This window comes from Vitis riparia, chromosome 9, assembly GCF_004353265.1.
Source record: "Vitis riparia cultivar Riparia Gloire de Montpellier isolate 1030 chromosome 9, EGFV_Vit.rip_1.0, whole genome shotgun sequence".
NCBI classification, from domain to species: domain Eukaryota; kingdom Viridiplantae; phylum Streptophyta; class Magnoliopsida; order Vitales; family Vitaceae; genus Vitis; species Vitis riparia.
In genome coordinates, this window is record NC_048439.1 from 21,280,618 (window position 1) to 21,302,677 (window position 22,060).

A 22,060-nucleotide genomic window follows, 5' to 3' on the forward strand; every position below is an offset into this window, starting at 1 on the left:
TATCCACAAAGGGATAACGTATTCTTTTTTTAATAGTTAAACAAGCTATAACCTTTGAGAATCACTATTGATCTTAATAAAGGTCCTTTTTGTATCAAGAAATTTCTCTTTGAATAAATTAAAAGAGAAATCTTGCTTTTTATTGCAACTGTAATGAAATTCACTTTCAAAGCTTGTAATTATACATAGAGCATATAAAGATCTACAAACAAAATTTATTACCTTCGCAGGTGATCTTTGGCATAGGTTGTTCTTCCTCTCAACAACCATTTGACAATTTTATCCACAAAATCAAAGTAGGTCTCACACCAAGATTTCCTTATTACCAAAACAAAATATGGAACTAAAATACCCATTGCAAATCCCAAGCCAACAGTCAAGTAAAACCATTGATCAATATAGCCACCATCATTTTTGTCCTCAATAACACTACACTTTTTATCTAGATCTTCATCTTGGCATTTTGTGACCAATGGAGCTCCACAAAGATTAGGGTTTCCAACAAAGGCTGACTCATTGAAGGTTGACATTTGCCCTATAAAGGAGATCTTACCAGAGAAATTATTATTCGATAGATTCAAATAACTCAAGAATGTTAATGAAACCATGCTTGAAGGAATGCTGCCGGAAAGCTTATTCCTTGACAAATCAAGAGATAATAACTGGTGCAACATTGAAATGCTTTCAGGAATTTGGCCACTGATGTGATTCCTAGACAAGTTCAAAACCACCAAACCAAACAATTTTGTTATTTCTTGGGGAAGCCTCCACTTAAATTATTGTCGGATAGGTCTATGCCTACAACCAGAGAAAGAGTCCTGGTGTATTCAAGACTTTGACCTTTCATAATCACCACCAATCGTTCTTCATACTGAGAGTTGCTCACATTGTCACACAAAGGATATATATTCTTGTTATACTCCGGAACCATGGCTTTAAGCTCAAACAAAGTGACTGGAATTTCACCCATCAGATTGTTTTGTGCAAGGTCTAAGACATGTAAGGAGCTTAAATTTGAAAGCTGGGAGGGAAGTCTTCCAAAAAATACATTTGACCTCAAGTTGAGTATTACAAGATTTATGAAAGCAGTTCCAATCCATGAAGGAACCTTACCCGATAATTGGTTATAACTGAGATCAATGAGTTCCAATCTTGATAAATTTTGGAAAGATGAGGGGAGCTCTCCTGAAAGCTTGTTGTCATTCAGGTGCAGTGATTCGAGCCATTGTAACTGGCCCAACGACTTTGGTATCATCCCAGATAAATTGTTATTTCCAAGGTCTAGAACAATTAGGCTAGAGCAATTATTTATGGTAGAAGGAATGCTTCCAGTCAAATTATTCCTTGAAAAATCAATGACTTGAAGAGAGGTGATGCGTCCTATGGAATCTGGGATGGTCCCTGTTATTTGATTTTCCGAAAGGAAAAAGTAATGCAAGTCTAACATAGATTCACCTCTGCTCAGTGGGATAGGGCCAGAAAATTTATTGTGGGAGAGATCTAGTAAATAGAGCTCTTTGATTGAAAAAGGAATAGGTCCCTCAAAGAGGTTGTAACTGAAATCAATATATGCACGATCACCAAAAGGAAATTTTAATGAATTTGGTAGCTGACCTTGTAACTGATTGTGAGAAAGATTTAAGTACTGCAGATTGAAAAAAATATTCCAAAACCACTTGGGTATGGAACCTGAGATGGTAGCATTTGACAAATCTAGATCGAAGAGCTCCTTTTGAGACCTAAGCCAAGTCGGGAATGAAGGGCCTAAATTGCATGAAGTCATACTCAGAACAGTGATTTGGAATGGGGGGACCCAGGTGGAACTAACATTCAAAACGAGACCTGAATTTCCACCCATCAGCAAAGCCTTCAGCTTACTCAACTTTGAAAAATGTTCTTCAGAAAGAATTCCTGTCAAGGTATTAAGAGTATTAAAATAATTTCATTTATTTATTTATTTTATGAAAAATAAGAAATTTCAAGAGAAATGAATTTTCAGAAAATGTATAATAAATCAAATGAGTGGAGAAAAGATAATTTAAAATATTTTTTTAAAACAAGTGTTTACATGGAATAAATATATACACGATTACCAGAAGAAAATTTTAATGAATTTGGTAGCTGACCTTGTAACTGATTGTCAGAAAGACTTACGCCCTGCAGATTCAAAGAAATATTCCAAAACCACTTAGGTATGGAACCTGAGATGCTAGCATTTGACAAATACAGCCAGAAGACCTCCTTTTGAGACCTAAGCCAAGTCGGGAATGAAGGGCCTAAATTGCATGAACTCAAATCAAGATCAGTGATTTGGAATGGGGGGACCCAGGTGGAACTAACATTCAAAACGAGACCTGAATTTTCATGCATCCACAGAGTCTTCAACTTACTTAACTTTGAAAAATGTTCTTTAGAAAGAATTCCAATCAAGCGATTCCCATAAACTTCCAATACAACCAATTCAGAAAGTTGTCCAAAACTAACTGGGAGACTCCCATTCAGTTCATTCCATCCAAGCCGCATCTCATTCAGATTTTTGAATGTCCCAAAAGAAGCAGGGATAGGGCCTTGAAGCTTGTTATCGGATAGATCGAGATATGTAAGTTTTTCCAGCTGACTCAACCGTTCTGGCAATCTGCCCACTAATTGATTCCAAGACAAGTCCAAATACCCCAGTTCTGGTAAAGGACCTTCAGAACTGCAGTTTTTGATCTCTTCGAGAAACTCAAAGAAACTTCCTGTCAAGGTATTGGTACCCAAATCCAAATGTTGTAAGTTGCAAAAATTTCCGATGGAGGTTGGAATTGTACTTGCAATCATCATCAAGAGTATTAAAATAATTTGTTTTTAATAAATTGTTTTATGAAAAATAAGAAAGTTCACGAGAAAGGTAAGAAACTTTGCCTTCTTAATGCATGATCAAATGAACAGAGAAAAGATTATTTAAAATATTTTTAGAAACAAGTGTCTACATGGAATAAATTGAGAATATTGTTTTTAGAAATTAAAGTTTCCAAACAAAATTTTGTTTCAAAATATAATATAATATTATTAAAAATTATTATAAAAAAACTCAAAATTTGATTTTGAAAAAATATTTTAAAAAGGTTTACAAGAAACAAATACATTATAATATTTGTAAAACTATTATAAAAAACTCAAAAAATGATTTTAGAAAACTATTTTAAAATTTGTTTACAACCAAAACCTAGATTTTGTAGTGTAATCTTTCAAATACATCAAAAGCCCTAAAAAGTTCCCTTCGTTGGTCAATTGTGCAATGAATTTATGACAAATCATGCATCATGCAGAGTTAAAATAATTTAATTTAAAATATTTTTTTTAAAAAAAAGAGAGTTTATGAGAAAATAATTTAATGAGTGGTGAGAAGATAATTGAAGTTGCTTTGATGGTTTAATGATAAAAGTAAGAGATTATTGGAAAGTCAAAATAATTTAATGGGAAATATTTTTTTAAAACAAGTGTTAACTGTAAAACCACTACATTATTTTGATGTATCAAAATCAATAAGCAATAATAATTTTTCTAAGCCAAAAACGTACCAAGAAATTTATTGTTTGCCAAATTCAGAAATTTTATCTTCTTCCAGCTTCCGCTTAACAGTTGAGAGCAACTACCTGTGAGATTTTCATTCTCAGATAGATTCAAGTGCTGCAAGTTAGGCAGTTCCCCAAGGCCAGGTGAAATATGCCCATATAACTGATTAGAGCTTACATCAATGTATACAAGGCTGCTAATGTTTAGAAGCCATATTGGGAACTTTGATCGGAAAGAGTTGCCACTGATGCTTATGACAGACAATGAAGTAAAATTGATAGAGTTTAGAGATGAAATTGAACCAGAGAGCCCACAATGTTGTAAGTGCAACTCTGTTAAAAATGAAAGCTTGCTGAATACCTCCATCCAGTGAGATCCGACCATTGACAGGTTGACATAGTTCAACTTGAGATGCCTTAAGGAAACAAGATTAGTCATCCATTCAAGGTTCTTAACAAATAACTGAGATTCAATGGAAGAAAGATCAAGAAATTGCAAATTAGAAAGGTTTCCCAAGGTTGGAGGAATTGCACCTTTGAATCCACAATTTGATAAGTTTAGATATTGTAAATTTTTCAAAGATCCGAAGAATTTAGGAATTGGGATATGCTCAAATGAGTTGCCACTCAAATCTAAAGACCTCAAATATTTGAGTTCTATCAAAGAAGGCCGGATCTCCCCGCTTAAGTTCATTGAACTCCAATTTTCATATGCTTCTTCAAGATAATATGGGTTATGAAGATCGATTGAAATAACAACTCCTGTGTTATTTTCACAACCAATTCCCTCCCATTGACAACAATTGCCTCCTATCCATGATGAAAGCCGGTTGTTAGAAGAATCTTTGAGACCATTTTTTAAGTCAAGAAGAGCTTCTCGATCAGCTCTTAAGCAATTTCCCTCAAGGGTTTCACCCTTGCAAGCAAGATCTCTTGTTATTAGACATAGAATGACCAAAAGGAAACCAAGAATTGAAATTTTCTCCATCTAATAACACCTATAAAAACAAGTAATTAATATTAAGTTCCGATAGAAGAATCAAAATAGTGATGAAATTTGATAAGTAATCAAAACTTCAAGTTATTGGATATTAAATAACACATAGATTTTAATCAATCATAAGTTTAATAAGATTAAAACATGTCAAATGGATGGCATACTTGAACACATATCCATATCAAACATGGTCTGATGATTGTTGCTTATCAAAACTATAGAAATCATGCACAAGAGAAGCTTAGAAGCATTAGGCAGAGGAAAACACTAGAGATAACTTGGCATTATTGGTAAAGTAAAACAAGACTAGTCATCCATTCAAGATCATTAACATATAAATCATAGGATTCAAAATTAACAAATAAATCAAAAGATTCATGGCTAGAAAGATCAAGAAATTTCAAATTAGAGAGGTTCCCAAGCTAGGAGGAATTGCACCACTAAACCCACAATCTAATAGGTTTAGATATTCTAAATTCTTTAACTATCCAAAGAATTCAGGAATTGGAATATGCTTAAATAAGTTCCCACTCAAATCTAAATATCTCAAGGATTTGAGTTCTATCAATGAAGGCCTAATCTTTCCACTCAAGTTCATAGAAGTTTCATTCTCTTATGCTTCATCGGGAGAATGTGGGTTATGAAGATCAATTGAAATAACAACTCCTATTTTATTTTCACAATCAATTCCCTCCCATTGACAACAATCGAGCCCTCTCCATGATGAAATCTGGTTGTTAGAACCTTTGAGACCATTTTTGAAGTGAGTAAGATCATCTTTATCATTTTTTAAGCAATTTCCCAAAATGGTCTCACCTTTACAAGTAAGTTCTCTTTTTATTAAACATAGAATGATCGAGAATTGAAATTTTCTCCATCTAGGAACACCTGTAGAAACAAGTAAAATTAAGTTCCAACACAACAAGAAAAATAGTGACAAAATTCAATTAGTAATGAAAACAAGACATTAGACAATTAATAACATATTTAATTTAACTACTCATTTGTTTAATAAGATTAAAAATTCCCAAGTAAACAACATATTTGAATACATGTCAAAGAAAATATAGTTGAAATCATCCCAACAAATATCAAATATGCTTTGATGATTGCTATTGATCAAAACATTCCAACTATAGAAATCACCTACAAAAAAAAAAAAAAAAAAAAACTTGAAGCAGTAGATAGCGAGAAACACTGTAAATCACTTGGCATTATTAGTGGAGTAGGATCTTACCAATTTTTTATTTTTTCTTTCTGGTGTAGTCATTCCTTTGGATGCAGAGACATATATAGAAGATAATTCAACTAGAAACCATGTGGATGATAGTGATAGACTCCTTTCTTTTTAGCAATATTTTTAAAAATAGACTGGACCAAACAATTGAACCGATTCAATTGTTGACCAATTCACTTTCCAATTCAGGTGACCTTTTCCAACCATTTTGGGCTTAAAACGGTGGGAAACTGATTACTACTACTTGATTATGATCAAATTGTGTATATGAAGTAAAAAAGCTGAATTTGTAACTATTTTTCTAAAAAGTTTTTTCCAAGAAAAAATATTTAAGTGATGTTTGTTTTTTTAACTTAATATAAAATGCAATTTAATTTTAAACTTCAACTATTTGTTTTAATTTTTTTTTCCAACTTTTAACTTATTTATCAATATTTTTAATTAAATAGAAAAAACTAAAATATGTAACTTTTTACTTAATTTAAAAAGTTAACTAATTCATACTTTTAACCCCTCCTACCTAACTCACATTGTGAAAAAATAATTAAATTAATACTTAATACTTTTAATTGTATTTAAAATTAAGCTAAATTAAGTTCTATTTATATTTAACTAAAAAAACTCCATCTTAATCTATTAGCTCTTAATTTTTTTAAATAAAAAATAAAAAATACTTAATGTATCATGTTGAACCAAACTTTAACTTTGCATGATGTCAATAATAATAATAATAATAATATGCACATATAAATGATAAAGTCATTAGCTCTATGAATTGGGTCATGGAAAAATCTTCCTCAAAATATCACAATCTTCATGTTGTCTTATCAATATGTATACAAGTAAAACCAATAAGTTTATAAGTAATGTTTCACAATCTTATAAAAATTTAAGGGAAAAAAAAATAAAATAATCAATAACACATCAAAAAACAATTTTAGCATACCACCCCAAAATAAATAAAATCTCTTAAAAATTTGAAATTTTCTATCATAAGGTTATTATTTCGGATAGAATGACCATGCCCATCAAAGTTGGGTTTGCACTAATCCAATCCAATCAATCAAATCAACTATTTAAAGTAATCCAAAAATTGTGGCCACTTTTTAAAGACACTTTCGTCATGTCATGTCAAGGGAAATTTAAGAACTTTATTTTCCTCATTCAATTATTCAAGGTTTATGCCGTGTCTACCAAGGTGGCCATTTTTTCTTCAATCATTTTTAATATATTTTCTTTCATATCTTGCTACCTTATCAAGAAAATTTTGCATTAGCTTGACTTTGACTCCATGTTTGGGTCATCTAGATTAGGGCCCTATAATTGTCTATGACTTGTCAATTGCATTTTAAATTTTACAGGACTTTGATGAATATTTGCAAATAATAGATATTTTATATATTTTAATTTTTGTTGAAAATAATTTTTTTTTGGTAAAAAGAATTTTACACTACCAATTCATTTCCTCACATGGAAGTGCTAGGAAAAAATTTAAAATTACCTAATCCATTTGGTGCTTTTACAAAGTATATGAACTAGTTGTGCTTCGATGAATCAATTGCTTTAGATTAATTAATTTTCAACCAACTGAATTATACATTTAGATATAAGGTAATTTGGGTAAGTAACATTTAATAACTTCATAATTTCTTTATTTAAATCTTATAAAATTATATATATATATATATAACTTATTATAAACAAGTTGGAAACATATAGTCATTCAAGTCTTCATTTTTCCTTTTCGATTTGCTATAAAGTTGATATTTTTTTCCTAAAGAATAAAATATTTGAGAAGAAAATAAAAAAGTTACAAATTAAAACCACAATGAAAAATAATAAGAAAAAAAATAAACAATAAGAAAACAAAAACAAAAAACACATAAAACACGATTTATGTAGTTTGCCCTAAAGCCTACATTCACAAATAAAGATAAAAAAAAACTTCCAATATTGTTTAAGAAGATTATAATCCTATAACTCTTAAATCCTAAAGTCTAAATTAATTATACCTAGAAAAATGATTATTTCTTATTCGTTAAAATGTCTTCTTATATTTTCTTAATTGGAATATTTAATATAAGGAACTAATTATCTAATTATTAGAGATACATAATATTTGTAGAGATATTACTACTAATTTTCCTTATTCTATAAAAGGAATCTAATTATAATCACATGATATGAATTTATGAAATATTTTATATAAAGTGGTGAGGAATATATGTGGTAGACAGAGATATGAGAAAGAGTGAGAGATACTTGGTGGAGTTATAGAGGGTTCATTAGGGTGTAGATGTGAGAAAGAGTAAAGAATATTTGGTGGAGTAAAATGACTCATGGTTCAAGGTGGGGAAATAAAGCGTAGGGAAACTTGAGATGTTCTGACACCTAATAGTTGTATCTATTTCTATTCTTTGTACTCTTTTACATGACATAGTAGAATGTTATTTCTCATCTAATAAGGTAGGCATGGTTGGTCGAACTTTTGTGTGTGGTTTGCTTTATTTTTATATTTTTTCTTTAACACATCTACATTGAAGTTGTTGTTGGCCCAATAAGTGCTATCAAAGCTTCCAATGACATAACAAATATTTGTTGGGAAAATTGAAACACCTAAATACAATAACAAAAAAAAAATTAAAAAAGAAAAGACAAAATATTTACCTAGTTCAAGATAATCGCCTACATCCATGGGAAAGAAATATCAAATTTATCAATAAACTTTACACACTTCAAACTCTCTCGGCCTTTCTTTACCCAAAACTCATACACCTTTTGACTATCTCTATTCATTCCTTGCTCCCTTTTTCCTTCTATCTTAAAATAATATATAAAACCTCATATCTATAAAGTGCTAATCTTGATCAGACTTAAAAGGGTAATTTACTCAAATACAAACTCTACAAATATTAAATTTCCTCAAAATAAATATAACTAAATAAATTGAGTCTATATATATAAAAGAATTTTTTTTCTTCTAAACCCAAGAGACCAAGTCCCCCGACAAGGACTAGATATCATTTTATTGAATTTTCATGGACCAAACATAACTTGCTTCTATAGGAAGGTAGAAAATTTATGACAAAGAAGAATTTTCCATATTTCCTTTCATTGAATTCCACATCCATAACAAATGAAGATTGTGGCCACTTTTTAAAGACATTTTTGTCATGTCATGTCAAGGGAAATTTAAGGATATTATTTTCTTCATTCATTTATTTAAGGTTTATGCCATGTCTACCAAGGTAGCCATCGTGTCCACCAAGGTAGCCATTTTTTCTTCAATTTTCTATCATGTCCTACTACCTTATCAAGAAAATTTTGCATTAGCTTGACTTTGACTCTATGTTTGGGTCATCTAGATTGGGGCCTTGTAATTGCCCGTGACTCAAAAAAAAAAAAATACAAAAATAAAGACTTAGAAACTAAAATTTCAGTTCATGTCAACAAATTTTAACAAACTACTCCATAATATATGAAATTTCTTAAAAATTGTATTTTTGTAATAATAGTTCTAAGCTTTTTTCCCCTTTATTTTAAGAAAGATTTGAAAGTGTCAATTGCATTTTAAATTTTGTAGGACTTTGATGAGTATTTGTAAATAATAGATATTTTATATATTTTAATTTTTATTGAAAATAAATTTATTTTGGTAAAAAGAATTTTACACTAGCAATTCATTTCCTCACATGGATGTGTTAGAAAAAAAATTTAAAAATTACCTAATCCATATGGTGCTTGTACAAAGTATATATGATTTGGTTGTGCTTCAATGAATCAATTGATTTGGATTAATTAATTTCCAACCAACTGAATTATACATTTAGATATGATGTAATTTCGGTAACTAACATTTAATAGCTTTTATGAAGTACATATATATATAACTTATTATAAACAAGTTGGAAGCATATGCTCATTCAAGCCTTCATTTTTCCTTTTCAATTTTGCAATAAAGTTGATTTTCTTTCCTAAAGAATTAAACATTTTAGAAAATTTTGAAACAAAATAAAAGAAGTTATAAATTAAAACCACAATAAAAAATAATAAGAAAAATAAAATAATAAAAAAACAAAAACAAAAAACACGTAAAACATGTAAACAAGAGTTATGTAGTTTGCCCTAAAGCCTACATTCACAAACTTAACAAAGATAAAAACGAACTTTTACTATTATTTAAAAAGATTATAATCCCATAACTCTTAAATCCTAAAGTCTAAATTAATTATACCTAGAAAAATGATTCTTTCTTATTCGCTAAAATGTCCTCTCATATTTTCTTGATTATATTGGAATATTTAATATAAGGAATTAATTATCTAATTATTAGAGATACCTAAGATATTTTCTTTATAATTTGCATGAAAAAAAACCCTATAATATTATCCTATAAATGTAAAAATCAACAATAATAAATCATATTAAAAGCCTCACTACATCCCTAACAACAATTTTTGAAATTATTTTAAAATATATACAAAATCGAACTCCAATAGCATCAAACAGACTTGTAAATATTTCTCTCTCCTACCTTCTTAAAATTCTTGGTCTACGCTTGTCACCATGTCAAGTCAAAATCATGTTTAATTTTTAGCCAAACAGAAAAAGACTTGAGCCACTATCTTCACTTAAACGTCAAGTTTTAATGGAGACAGAAGAATTATGGGGCCATGGAACATATTTCTTCATCTTGATGAATTGTAGGTCATGAACCAAGTTGCTTGAAAAGGACCATAGAGGACTAAAATATTTCCTGAGCCCTATAATATTATATCTTGATGACTTCCAACAAGTCAATACCACTTTCCTCACAAGAAGTCTTCAATGGGTCGAAATTCGAAATAAATGATTCATCTAATGTGATGGAAATAGGAATAATTTGCATGCATTTCTTTTACTTTATTTATTTGGCATATCATAACTCAAACTGTTTTTTTTTTTTTTTTTATTATTTATCAACTTACTGTTGCACTATTCATTTAGTTTATCTTATACAAATATATACACTAAATAATAATAATTTCATAAATAAAAAATTCACTCCCCAAAATATAAAAAAATTAATGTTTATTTCTAATTTCTTTTTAATTTATATTATCAAAATTGCTAAGCTTTGGACAATTTGATTAAATTATGAAGTAAAAAATTTATTGAAAAAAGCTAATTACATAAAATGTTAAAAATAAATTCCAAGGGATGCAAAGACAAATGCAAAAAAGAAAAAAAAAAACGAGGACTTTTCCTAAATTGTCAAAATCCAAAACTCAAATCTCAATTTTTTGCATCAAACATTAACAAAAGTTAGTTTTTATTACTTATTAATGTAAACCTTGATTAATATATTGTAAAAATAAAAAGAAAAATAGTTGTTAAAGTAAATTTGTAAAAGTATATTGAAAATAAAACAAGCTCTCTCTACACTCCTACTTCATCTAAATTCTTGAAACCCCTGGTTTCTGATTTCTCTACGATCTTTGCAAATATAAAGCTAATCATCTCTCCGAATCCATGGCAGACAAAGACTTTAACTAAACAGTTCAACTCCCCATTTGTGCTATGCAATTTTATTTGCTTATGTTCTGAAGGGTCGTATTTGGTTATTGAGTGTTTTTTTGTTTGGTGGATAAGAAAACACAGGAAAACGAAAAAGGAAACTGGAGTTTTAGATTGTGGGCCTAATGTTTTCTCCACTGCCCGTGAATTTAAGGACCATTAAAGAATCAAATTTATGTAAATCAGGTGTAACTGTTGGTTAAAAAAGATGGCATTGCCTACTATACAATGACTCCTTTAAACAAGTCTCACATCAAGCATCTGATCGGGGTATGCTTTTAGAATACACTTAACGTATTTTTAGTTGTTTTTGTACAATGTTGTGAGCATTGATTAAAAAGACGAAACGAAATTTTTATAAAAGAAACCAATGAAAACTAATAATATCAATATCACCTGTGCTGATCATTGATTTCAATGTTCTTAACTTCCTTGGCTCTAGTAAAAAAGTCTGCAAAGATCAAAGAAAGCCAACATCAACCCACAAAATGGAATAAGAATAAAAATAAAACCACACCATTCATCCACCTTTAAAGAATAAAAATACTCACTACGATTGATATAGTGGCGATTAGAATCTAAAGAGGTCCCACAACTGCACAGAAAATTCCGCAATATGGGCCTTAGAGTGAAAAAAAGGGCTCCATTTTCTGGGAATTTACAGTAAGAGCTGGGTTGTTGAAGGCTGTGGTTGAAGGATGGAGAGGAATGTAGGAATTGGGAGAGAGTGAGGAGGCGAGAGAGGGGGAAATGGGTGTAGTGGTGGCGCGTGAGGAGAGCTGGAGATGGGTTAGGCGTGAATCGAAGAAGGCAAGAGCCTATCTTCTTGTTGATGCTTCTCTGCATGCTCCTTGCTACTCCACCTCCATGGAAGCCCTCGTTTCAGAGATTTCAGGGTTTTGAGCTTTTTGGTTTTGTGAATTGGAAGGGTTTTTGGAGAAATGGGAGGAGAGGGGTTTCTGGAATTGGAACATGCTTTCTGATGTGTTTTTCCACTTTTGGGTAAAAATAAAAAATAATAAAATAAATAAATGTATTATTATTATTATTTTAATGAACTGTAAATAACAAGAATAAAGAGATTGGCTTCAAATTGGATACTTTTCTCATTAACAAAATGTAGTATATATATACACATATTTGATCTGATCTTCTCCTAAATTATAGCTATAGAATCAGAAATATAAGGTAAATTATGCTCCTATACAATCAGCTAATTATGTCAAGATAATCATACAATAACTAAAATATAATTTCCTTAATACTCCCCCTCAAGTTGGAGAGTGCAAATCAAGAACTCCCAACTTGGTGCACAAAAATTTGAACTGCTCCTTGCCAAGTGCCTTTGTAAAAACGTCCGCCAACTGCATCTTTGTAGAAACATAACACGGACGAATTACCCCAGCTTGAAGTTTTTCTCGAACTATATGACAATCAATCTCAATGTGTTTAGTACGTTCGTGAAAAACTGGATTAGCCGCAATATATAAAGCTGCTTGATTATCACAAAACAATGGTGCTGGTTTGTCCAATTCAACCTTCAAATCTTTAAGTATGTACCTCAACCAAGTCAATTCCAGGCAAGTATTCGCCATTGCTCTGTACTCTGCTTCTGCTGACGAACGTGAAACATTCGTTTGTTTTTTTGATTTCCAAGAGATGAGTGATGATCCGAGGAAAACACAATAACCAGAAACGGAACGTCTTGACATACGACATCCTCCCCAATCTGAATCGCAAAATGCGCTGAGTGTTAAATTATTTTCAGATGGAAGAAAAAGACCTTGACCTGGTGATCCTTTAATATATCGGAGGACCCGTAATGCTGCTTCCCAGTGCGGCTTCCGAGGTGTGTTCATGAATTGACTTAGTGTACGTACTGAATACACTATGTCAGGCCTGGTTACAGTCAAGTATATTAATCTGCCAACCAGTCTCCGATACCTACTTGGATCATGAAGTAACTCGCCATCTTCATCAGTCAATTTCAAGTTTTGCTCCATTGGAAATTTTTCGGGCTTCACTCCTGTCAATCCTGTGTCTTGCAAAATATCTAATGCATATTTTCTTTGAGACATAAAGATTCCCTTTTTAGAGCGAGAGAATTCTATACCCAAAAAATATTTCAATTCACCGAGGTCTTTAATAAAAAAACGCTTGAGCAGATGAGTCTTGAGCATCTTGATTTCATGCAAATCATTACCAGTCAACAGGATATCATCAACATAAATGAGAATAGCAGTGAACTTGTTACCTTGGGATTTAGTAAAAAGTGAATAATCTGCTTTGGACTGTATGTAACCCGCAGACTTAACAGTAGCTGTAAAAGTTGAGAACCAATTGCGTGATGCCTGTTTCAAACCGTAAATAGATTTGCGAAGCCGACATACCAGATTCTCCCCCTGTCGGCGAAGACCAGGAGGTGGAGTCATATAAACCTCTTCTTGTAAATTGCCATGAAGGAATGCGTTGTGCACATCAAGCTGATGGATGTACCAATTTCTAGAAGCTGCGACAGTCAGCAAACAGCGAAGAGTGGTGAGTTTGGCAGTTGGAGAAAAGGTTTCCTGATAGTCGATACCGGCGACTTGTGTGTAGCCCTTGGCAACCAAACGTGCTTTATAGCGTTCAATGGTTCCATCAGAATGATATTTGATCTTGTACACCCAGCGGCAGCCAATGGGTTTGTGTCCCAGAGGAAGAGGGACCATCTCCCAAGTGTTGTTTCGTTCTAGAGCCTGAAGTTCAGTGGACATGGCTTGGCGCCAACGTGGATCACAGTCAGCTTGTTCAAAGGATGAAGGTTCGGTTTGGGCTGTCAAAAGAGCTAAAAAAACACGGTGATGGGGTGAAAAACGAAAAAAAGAAAGGTGAGAAGAGAGGGGATACCTTGTACCTTGACGAGAACTTGATTGCGTGGAAGAAGGATTAAGCTGGGCAGACATGGCATAGTCGTGGTGCCAGGCAGGAGGCTGAATATGGCGAGTGGAACGTCGAAGAGGGGGTTCATGGGTGGGGGAAGGGGCTGACGTGTTGGAGGGTACTGAGGGCACGGAAGGCGGGGAAGAAAGCGAAGAAGGAGATGGAGAAGAAGGTAAGGGTGACGCAACTGATTCTGGGGATAAAGGTTCGGGAACATCAGTATTAGAGGAAGGTGGAGATAATACAGGATTGTGATGCGACAAGGGAGGAGTGGAACTTGGAGAAAAACGAGGAAGAGATATCGGCTGAGGTGTGGAATCAAAGAAATGGGAAGCGGTAAAGGAAGAGAAGGTGAATGTTGTTGAGATTGAGAAGAACTATGATGGAAAGGAAAAATATTTTCCCGAAAGAATACATCTCGGCTGACTGATATTTTTTGTGTTCGCAAATCGAGTACTTTATAGCCTTTTTTTCCATGTGGATACCCCAAAAAAACACAAATAGATGCCCGAGGGTCAAATTTCTGTTTGGGGTGAACATTGGTTACATAGCATTCACAACCAAAAACTCGCAAATGTGTGAGTGAAGGAGGCCGATTATATAAGACCTCGAATGGTGATTTGTTTGAGAGCAATGGAGTCGGAATGCGGTTTATCAGATAAACGGCTGTTAAAACACATTCCCCCCAAAACTCAAGTGGGACATTTGATTGAAACATGAGAGAACGGGCAACATTTAAAATGTGTCGATGTTTGCGTTCTACAACTCCGTTTTGTTGCGGAGTATAAATGCAAGAGGTTTGAAGTTCAATTCCTTTATTTTGAAGAAAGATGCGAAGAGGAATAAATTCTGTGCCATTATCCATTCTTACCGTTTGAACATCTGTGTGGAATTGAGTTTTGACGAATTGCACAAAATTAGTTAACAAAGATTGTGTTTCTGATTTATGATGCATAAGGAAAATCCATGTGCAACGAGAAAAATCGTCAACAATTGTAAGGAAATAACGTGAACCAGTATGTGCAGGAATTTTGTGAGGACCCCAGACATCACAATGTAAAAGAGAAAAAGGAAATTTTGTAGTTATTGAACTTTTGGGAAAGGGCAAGCGTGTCTGCTTAGCCTGTGGGCAAATTGAACAATGATTTCCTAATTCTTTATGAACATCTGGAAGCAAATGTGATAATAATTTAAAACGAGAAAAAGAGGGATGACCCAGGCGTAAATGCCATAAGTCAGACGGTTGAGAAACATGAAAGACAACCGATTTATTTGTTGATGGATGCATGTAGTATAGACCACCACGTTGTTTACCCGAGCCAATCATCTTCCCCGAAACCAAGTCCTGCAAAATACAATAGTCAGGAAAGAATATGATGCAGCAATTCTGATCTTTTGCGAGTTTGCTAGCCGAAATTAAATTCAAGTTAAAGGATGGGACACATAAAACATTTTTAAGGGTCAATTGGGAATAAAAAATAACGGTGCCAGTGTGTGTTATTGGTGATGCTGCACCATTTGGTAAATTAACAGTTGTGACATTAGAAGGTTTGAGATCAGTGAGAAGAGACATGTGGGAAACAATGTGATCCGTGGCACCTGTATCCAAAATCCAAGAACTTGTACTACTAGAATTAACAGACACAAGAGTTGATGGAATCAAACCTGCAGCATTTGCATATGCGTCAATATTACCGGAATTACTGTGATTTAATGCACGAATTGCTTGAGCCAACTGTTGTATTTGTTCTGTAGTGAACCCCTGGACTGTACTAGAAGAAGTCGAATCAGACATTTCCTGGGATTCTGTCGCGTTTGCTGAGGGCTGATTCCCACGACCAAAAGGACGTTGTCCTCGGAATTGTCCCGCTTTGTTATTGCTCCCATTTTTCAGTCGGCATCTATCCTCCGTGTGACCTCTTTTATCACAGAACTTACAATGAAATTTAAGAGTCCGACATTCATCTATGGTATGTCCGGATCTGTTACAATGGTCACATATTTTCTGTCTTGGATTACCTCCTTTTCCCGGGACTGCGGCAGCTATTGAGAAATTCTCGGTTGGCTCAGAAGAAACTTGTCGTTGCATCTCTTCCTGGACAATTAAAGAGTATGCTTGACGGACATTGGGCAATGGCGACATCATCAAAATATTGGATCTCACTGCCTTATATGACTCATTCAAACCCATTAGAAATTGCATAAGACGGTCTTCCTCCCTTTGCTCGAGATGTGTTTGTCGTTGGTTGCAGGTCAGCGGGGAACGGTATGTCTCAAGCTCGTCCCATAAGGCTTTGATCTTTGTAAAATATGCAGCTACTGTCATCGTTCCTTGCGACATGGTGGCGATTGATTTCTGTATTTGAAAAACCGCTGGAGCATTCTTTTGAGAAAACTGGTCGCGTAAATCAACCCACACTTCGCGTGCTGTTTTAGCATGGATAATTCCTTCAGCAATGTCCGATTCAACAGCATGAGTTAGCCAAGAAAGTATCATGCTGTTGCATTGATTCCACTGTTCAAACAGAAAGGGTTCATCTTCCTGCGATGGTTCTTCAACTGTCCCGTTGACGAAGCCGATCTTCTTCTTGGCAGTAAGGGCATGAATAACTGCTTTGCTCCATGATTGATAGTTGACCCCATTTAATTTGATGGGCACCAAAAGATGGCCTGGTTGATCTGAATGATGAATATAGAGGGGATGTGAAGGATCGATGGTCTTGTTTTCTGATCCAGAAGCCTTCTGACTGCCAGCCATGGTGGTTTGTTGTTCTTGCTCTGATACCATAACAAGAATAAAGAGATTGGCTTCAAATTGGATACTTTTCTCATTAACAAAATGTAGTATATATATACACATATTTGATCTGATCTTCTCCTAAATTATAACTATAGAATCAGAAATATAAGGTAAATTATGCTCCTATACAATCAGCTAATTATGTCAAGATAATCATACAATAACTAAAATATAATTTCCTTAATAGTAAATAATAATAAAATAAATAAGTTTGAACATACTCAAAGAAGGTGTCACACTAGATTTCTTGAGAGCTATAAGTCTCAACTGAATAGGCTTGTGAATGAGTTTAAATCTTTTAAGAATAATATTTTGAACACTATGAGAGGGAAGAAAACCAATACAGAGCTTAAGACTCAACAAAGCTCCTCCGAGTCACCACCTAAAACAAGTGTGGATGAGAAAAGATAGGCTTAAGTGTTAGATTGTTTTCACAACCCTTAAAGCTAAAGCCCTTAGTGAAGCTCTAGGCATATGATAGGTGATAAGTCTTTCGTCACCACTCTTAAGGATTTTAATGGAGGAAACATCACCTTTAGGGATGGTAGTGTAGCCCATGTGAGAGGTAGAAGTAGTATCTCTATCCTCATATGCCTAGATTTAGATGGAGTCCTTTATGCTAATGAACTTAAGGGTAATCTTCTTAGCATTAGCCAAATTTATGATAGTGACTATAGGGTGAACTTTTTTTAAAGTTTGTGTGAAGTGATAAACAAGGAGGGAGAAGTCATTTTCATTATGCTTAGAACAGTGGATAATTGCTATGCAATAAATTCTAGTTCTAAAACCTCTTTGGTTTGTAGTAGGGCTAAGCTTGATATCATTGAGTCATGGCATAAGAGGCTAGATCACATAAACTATAGACACTTGGTCCACATAACTAACAAAGACCCAATTAGAGGTATCCCTAAGTTGAGTAGTCAACGTAAATCTATTTGTGGAGAGTGCCTAAAAGGTAAACAAGTAAAAAACTCACACAAAAATATTCAAGGGACTAACACTTCTAGGCCTTTAAGCCTTCTCCACATGGATCTCATGGACCCTACATGAAAATGGAGAGTAAAGGATGTCGTTGATTTTTCTAGGTATTCCTTTGTAAGTTTTCTAAAGGACAAATCTCAAACATTGAGCACTTGAAGTCCTTATGCACTAGAATTCAGGTGGAAATAGGTAATCCTATTATTAGGATTAGGAGTGATAGTGGGACAGAGTTTGACAATGTAGAAGTTGATCTCTTTTATGAATTAAAGGAGATTAAACATAATATTTTGCCTTTAGAACTCCTCAACAAAATGGAGTGGTAGAAAGGAAGAACCGTGTTCTTTAAGAAATGACATGAGTAATGATTAACATGCATGATACTTCTATGCAGTTTTGGACTTAAATAATTAACATGACTTGCTATACTGCCAATAGGGTTTTCCTTAGGCATGGAACAAAGAAAACATCCTATAAATTGTGGATTGGAACAAAGAAAACATCATATGAATTATGGATTGGCAGTGAGTGTTATATTCTCAAGGATAGAGAAAACCTAGGTAAATTTGATTCTAAGTCTAATTTGGGTATTTTCCTATGTTATTCCAATAAAAGTAAAACTTATAAGGTTTATAATCAGAATACTAAAGTTATCCAAGAATCTTCAAATGTAGTCATCAATGATTTTGGATATGATTAGGAAGTCATTGACTTTGAAAGTTTAACCTAAAAATCAATTGGGAATAACCTTGAAAAAGTTAACTCAGATGATAGTCTTAAAAGTATCCTAAAAAGGTAATTGAACCCAACAGGGATGAAAAACCACTTGAAATTGCTAAGTTAGGCAAAGTGGAAAGTAAACATAAATCCAGAGTACCCAAAAATTACCCTATCTCAAATGTAATAGGAAACATGGATGATTCCATGGTTACAAGAGACAATCTGGACAAAATGAGATAGAATTATTTATTTATTTATTTATTTTTTTGTTATACCTCCTAATTAGACCTAAAGAATGTAGAAGAAGCCTTAGGAGGTAAATCATGGACCACTACACTATAGAAAGAATTAAGTCAATTTGTTAGGAATGATGTGTGGTACTTAGTCCCTAGGCTTAAAGATAAACCTGTAATAGGCACAAAATGGATATTTAAGAATAAACAAGATGAAGATGGGTTCATTGTGAGGAAACTTTTTTGCACCTTTAACTAGGTTAGAATCTATTAAAATCCTCCTAGATATTGCATGCTCATTGAGAATGAAACTTTTTCAAATGGATGTTAAAAGTGTCTTCCTAAATGGGATTCTTAGTGAAGAAATCTATGTTGAACAACCTAAGGGCTTTGTAGGTCCTAAACTTCCCAATCATGTTTATAGGTTAAAGAAAACCCTCTTTAGATTAAAGCAAGCTCTTAGAGCTTGGTATGAGAGGCTTACAACTTACCTTTTAGAAAAAGGGTTTGAGAGAATGAGAGTTGATAGAACTTTTTTTCATTTATAGGTCTAAATTATTAGTGGCTCAAATTTATGTTGATGGTATAGTTTTTAAAGTCACCCTTACCCTTAACTTTGTTGTGGATATGAAAAAAGAGTTTGAAATGAATATGGTAGGTGAACTCAATTTCTTTCAAGGACTACAGATTAGACAACTTAAAGATGATATCTTTCTATCTTAGTCTAAATATGCTAGGGAGTTAGTAAAGAAATTCAGACTTGAGTCCACTAAACACTTTAGGATACCTATGAGCACCACTACTAAGATTTGTAAGAACACATTTGGGAAAGATGTTGAGAAAAAGCTTTATAGGAGTATGATAAGGAGTTTGTTATATCTTACTGCAAGTTGTCAGGACATCTCCTTTAGTATGGAAGCTTGTGCTAGGTACTAGGAAAAATTCCAAAGAGTCACACTTAACTTTTGTTAAAAGAATCATTCATTACATTAGTGGGACTTTGGATTATGGGCTATGATGTTCTTATGATTCTTCTTGTGTTATTATTAGATATTTCAATATTGATCGGGTCGAAAATGTAGAGGATAGGAAAAGCACTTTTGGGGCTTACTTCTTTACTGGGGATTGTTTAGTTGCTTGGCTAAGTAGAAACAGAATTTAATTTCTTTGTCCACTGCATAAACGAAATATATGGTCATAGGAAATTGTTGTACCTAACTCCTTTGGATGAAACAGATGCTCAGTGACTATGACATTGAGTAGGGCACTATGAGTATCCATTGTGACAATCTAGTGCTATTAACATTTCAAAAATTTTTGTTCTTCATTCTTGAACTAAAAATATAGACATCTGTCATAATTCTATTAAGGATTTAGTTGAAGATAAAGTCATTTCTCTAGAGTTTGTCTCAATGAAACATCAATTGGCAAATATTTTCACTAAACGCTTGGATTCTCTTAGGTTTGAATTCCTTAAGAAGTCCTTGGGTATATGACTAATTGACTAAGAGTCAAAAGGGTATAGACCTAAGGATTTGTGTTTTTTTATCTATCTTCTTTTCTTTGGTCAATCCCATCTTCCTCTTAGAGCCCTGGTCTTATACCCTTTTTCATTTGCCTTATTAGTAAGAATTTCAATCTCTTAAGTTTTAAGTCTGAGTGAAATATACTAAACCTATAAGGGTTGATTTTATTTTCCCTAGAATTTTTTTAATTACTTTGAGGTAAAAAATCAAGGTATATAAAAATCTTTGTATAGTGGGATATCTAAAAAGAAATAATTGGCAAGTGATCCATGAGGAATCTTCTTAAGTTTAACTAATAAAATAGAATTTGTTTTTTTCTTTGGAAGTAATATCATGCCTAATTCTTTTTCATTCACTTGCCTTGTTTTTCTAAGTTCAATATTATTTTTTCCCAAAGTGTCTTAAGGCATTCTTGGATTCTTAGTTAAAATAAACTAAAATATTCTTTCCAAGATTTTTTCCAAGTTTATATACTTTCACTTGCAACATTTGGAAACACCCTCCTAAGTGGAATAAGACAACCATAGTAAAAGTATGATTTCCATAAATGGTGTACAATGCCTCCACTTCTCAGAAAAAAATAAAATAAAAAAATCATGTTATGATTAAGGGAGAGTCAAAGTTGTGTTATATGTAGATCAACGAATGCCGTGTCAAATAGTCTGATGAAATTAACACAAATTGACTGAATATGAATTTATTGGATCACGACATGACTCAGTGACTTTTAGAAATTCAAATTTGAAATATGAAATTAGACAGTAAGTTGTTTTCCCCTGAAAATCAATGCCATTGAATTATCTTAGATTCTTATATGCTTTGATTCTTATTCATCTGATTTCCAAACTGAGATCATGATTAACCTTGTTCTTTAGATTTGAAAATATCAATCTTGTTTGGTTGAACTATGTTTTTTGGGCATTCTATTTGTTTTATTACTTTTCTTTCTAATTTTGCGAGTTATTTGATTTGAATCTTGCCTTAAGTTGAATGTTTGACCTGTTTCTAAGGTTTTTACATGTCTCTATGTTAGTTGGTTTCTTAATTTGTTTTGTTAGTTCACTTTTAGCGTTCATAATCCTTCTAGAGTTTTTCACATAGCCTCGAGCGTTTATCCCAACGCTCAAGCATTGGCTTCATCGCTTAAGCGCTCAAGTGGCTTAAGTTGTTTCTAGTGTCGCTTCATATGGTTGTATCACTCAAGTACTCCTTAAGTTACATCCAACGCTTGCATTGCTCAAGTTCTAATCTTGCATTCAATAGCCCGAACGACTATTTAGGTCCTTCTAGCTAATGATGAAAATATCGGTAATCATGGATATATCAGTACTTTGATTTTACAGATATATCGGAAATATCGGTGGATATTTTTCACAAATATCGATGGAGCAAAAATTATTCAAAATTCACAAGAATTCTTGGAAAAACTCCAAAAACTGATAAAATAAGCAAGAATACACATTTTAAAGTTATTTTGTAGGTGTAATTGACATAGATATGATCAAGAAGAAAAACATCGGTAGACAAAGATATA

At 33.0% G+C, this 22,060-nt stretch overlaps 3 protein-coding genes across 5 annotated transcripts in view; all 3 read right to left on the minus strand.

Moving 5' to 3' along the window:
• LOC117922281 (metal tolerance protein C4-like) overlaps positions 1-12,278 on the minus strand; it is a 41,951-nt gene extending 29,673 nt beyond the window's left edge. The window contains exon 1 of the mRNA XM_034840354.1: positions 11,899-12,278. Coding sequence (XP_034696245.1) covers positions 11,899-12,193 — 295 coding nt within the window. The 5' untranslated portion in view covers positions 12,194-12,278. The remainder of the gene's footprint in view (positions 1-11,898) is intronic.
• LOC117922361 (receptor-like protein EIX1) lies at positions 749-2,820 on the minus strand. Its single transcript, XM_034840489.1, has 2 exons — positions 2,127-2,820; positions 749-1,911 (listed from the first exon to the last, which is right to left on the minus strand). The coding sequence occupies exons 1-2, from the start codon at positions 2,818-2,820 to the stop codon at positions 749-751; spliced, it is 1,857 nt and encodes a 618-aa protein (XP_034696380.1).
• Positions 2,414-4,550, minus strand: LOC117922283 (receptor-like protein 7). Of its 3 annotated transcripts, XM_034840358.1 has the most exons (3): positions 3,736-4,550; positions 3,564-3,638; positions 2,414-2,810 (listed from the first exon to the last, which is right to left on the minus strand). In XM_034840358.1, exons 1-2 carry the CDS (start codon positions 4,543-4,545, stop codon positions 3,618-3,620), a joined length of 831 nt encoding a protein of 276 aa, XP_034696249.1. In that variant the 5' UTR covers positions 4,546-4,550; the 3' UTR covers positions 2,414-2,810; positions 3,564-3,617. The 3 variants fall into 3 exon arrangements, with proteins under 3 accessions (XP_034696249.1, XP_034696252.1, XP_034696250.1); XM_034840361.1 differs by lacking the exon at positions 2,414-2,810 and having other exon boundaries at positions 3,566-3,802; positions 3,919-4,550; XM_034840359.1 differs by lacking the exon at positions 2,414-2,810 and having other exon boundaries at positions 3,566-3,808; positions 3,919-4,550.
• Positions 12,279-22,060: the final 9,782 nt, after the last annotated feature.

What these genes read in the sequence shown, in the direction of transcription:
- LOC117922361 (XM_034840489.1), bottom strand. Translation starts at nt 2,820, where the DNA reads ATGATTGCAAGTACAATTCCAACCTCCATCGGAAATTTTTGCAACTTA. An exon ending in TTCTGACAATCAGTTACAAG is followed by an intron (nt 1,912 to 2,126) that starts GTCAGCTACCAA and finishes ATACCTTGACAG; the next exon opens with GAATTCTTTCTGAAGAACAT.
- LOC117922283 (XM_034840358.1), bottom strand. Translation starts at nt 4,545, where the DNA reads ATGGAGAAAATTTCAATTCTTGGTTTCCTTTTGGTCATTCTATGTCTA. An exon ending in GCAGCCTTGTATACATTGAT is followed by an intron (nt 3,639 to 3,735) that starts GTAAGCTCTAAT and finishes AAAATCTCACAG; the next exon opens with GTAGTTGCTCTCAACTGTTA.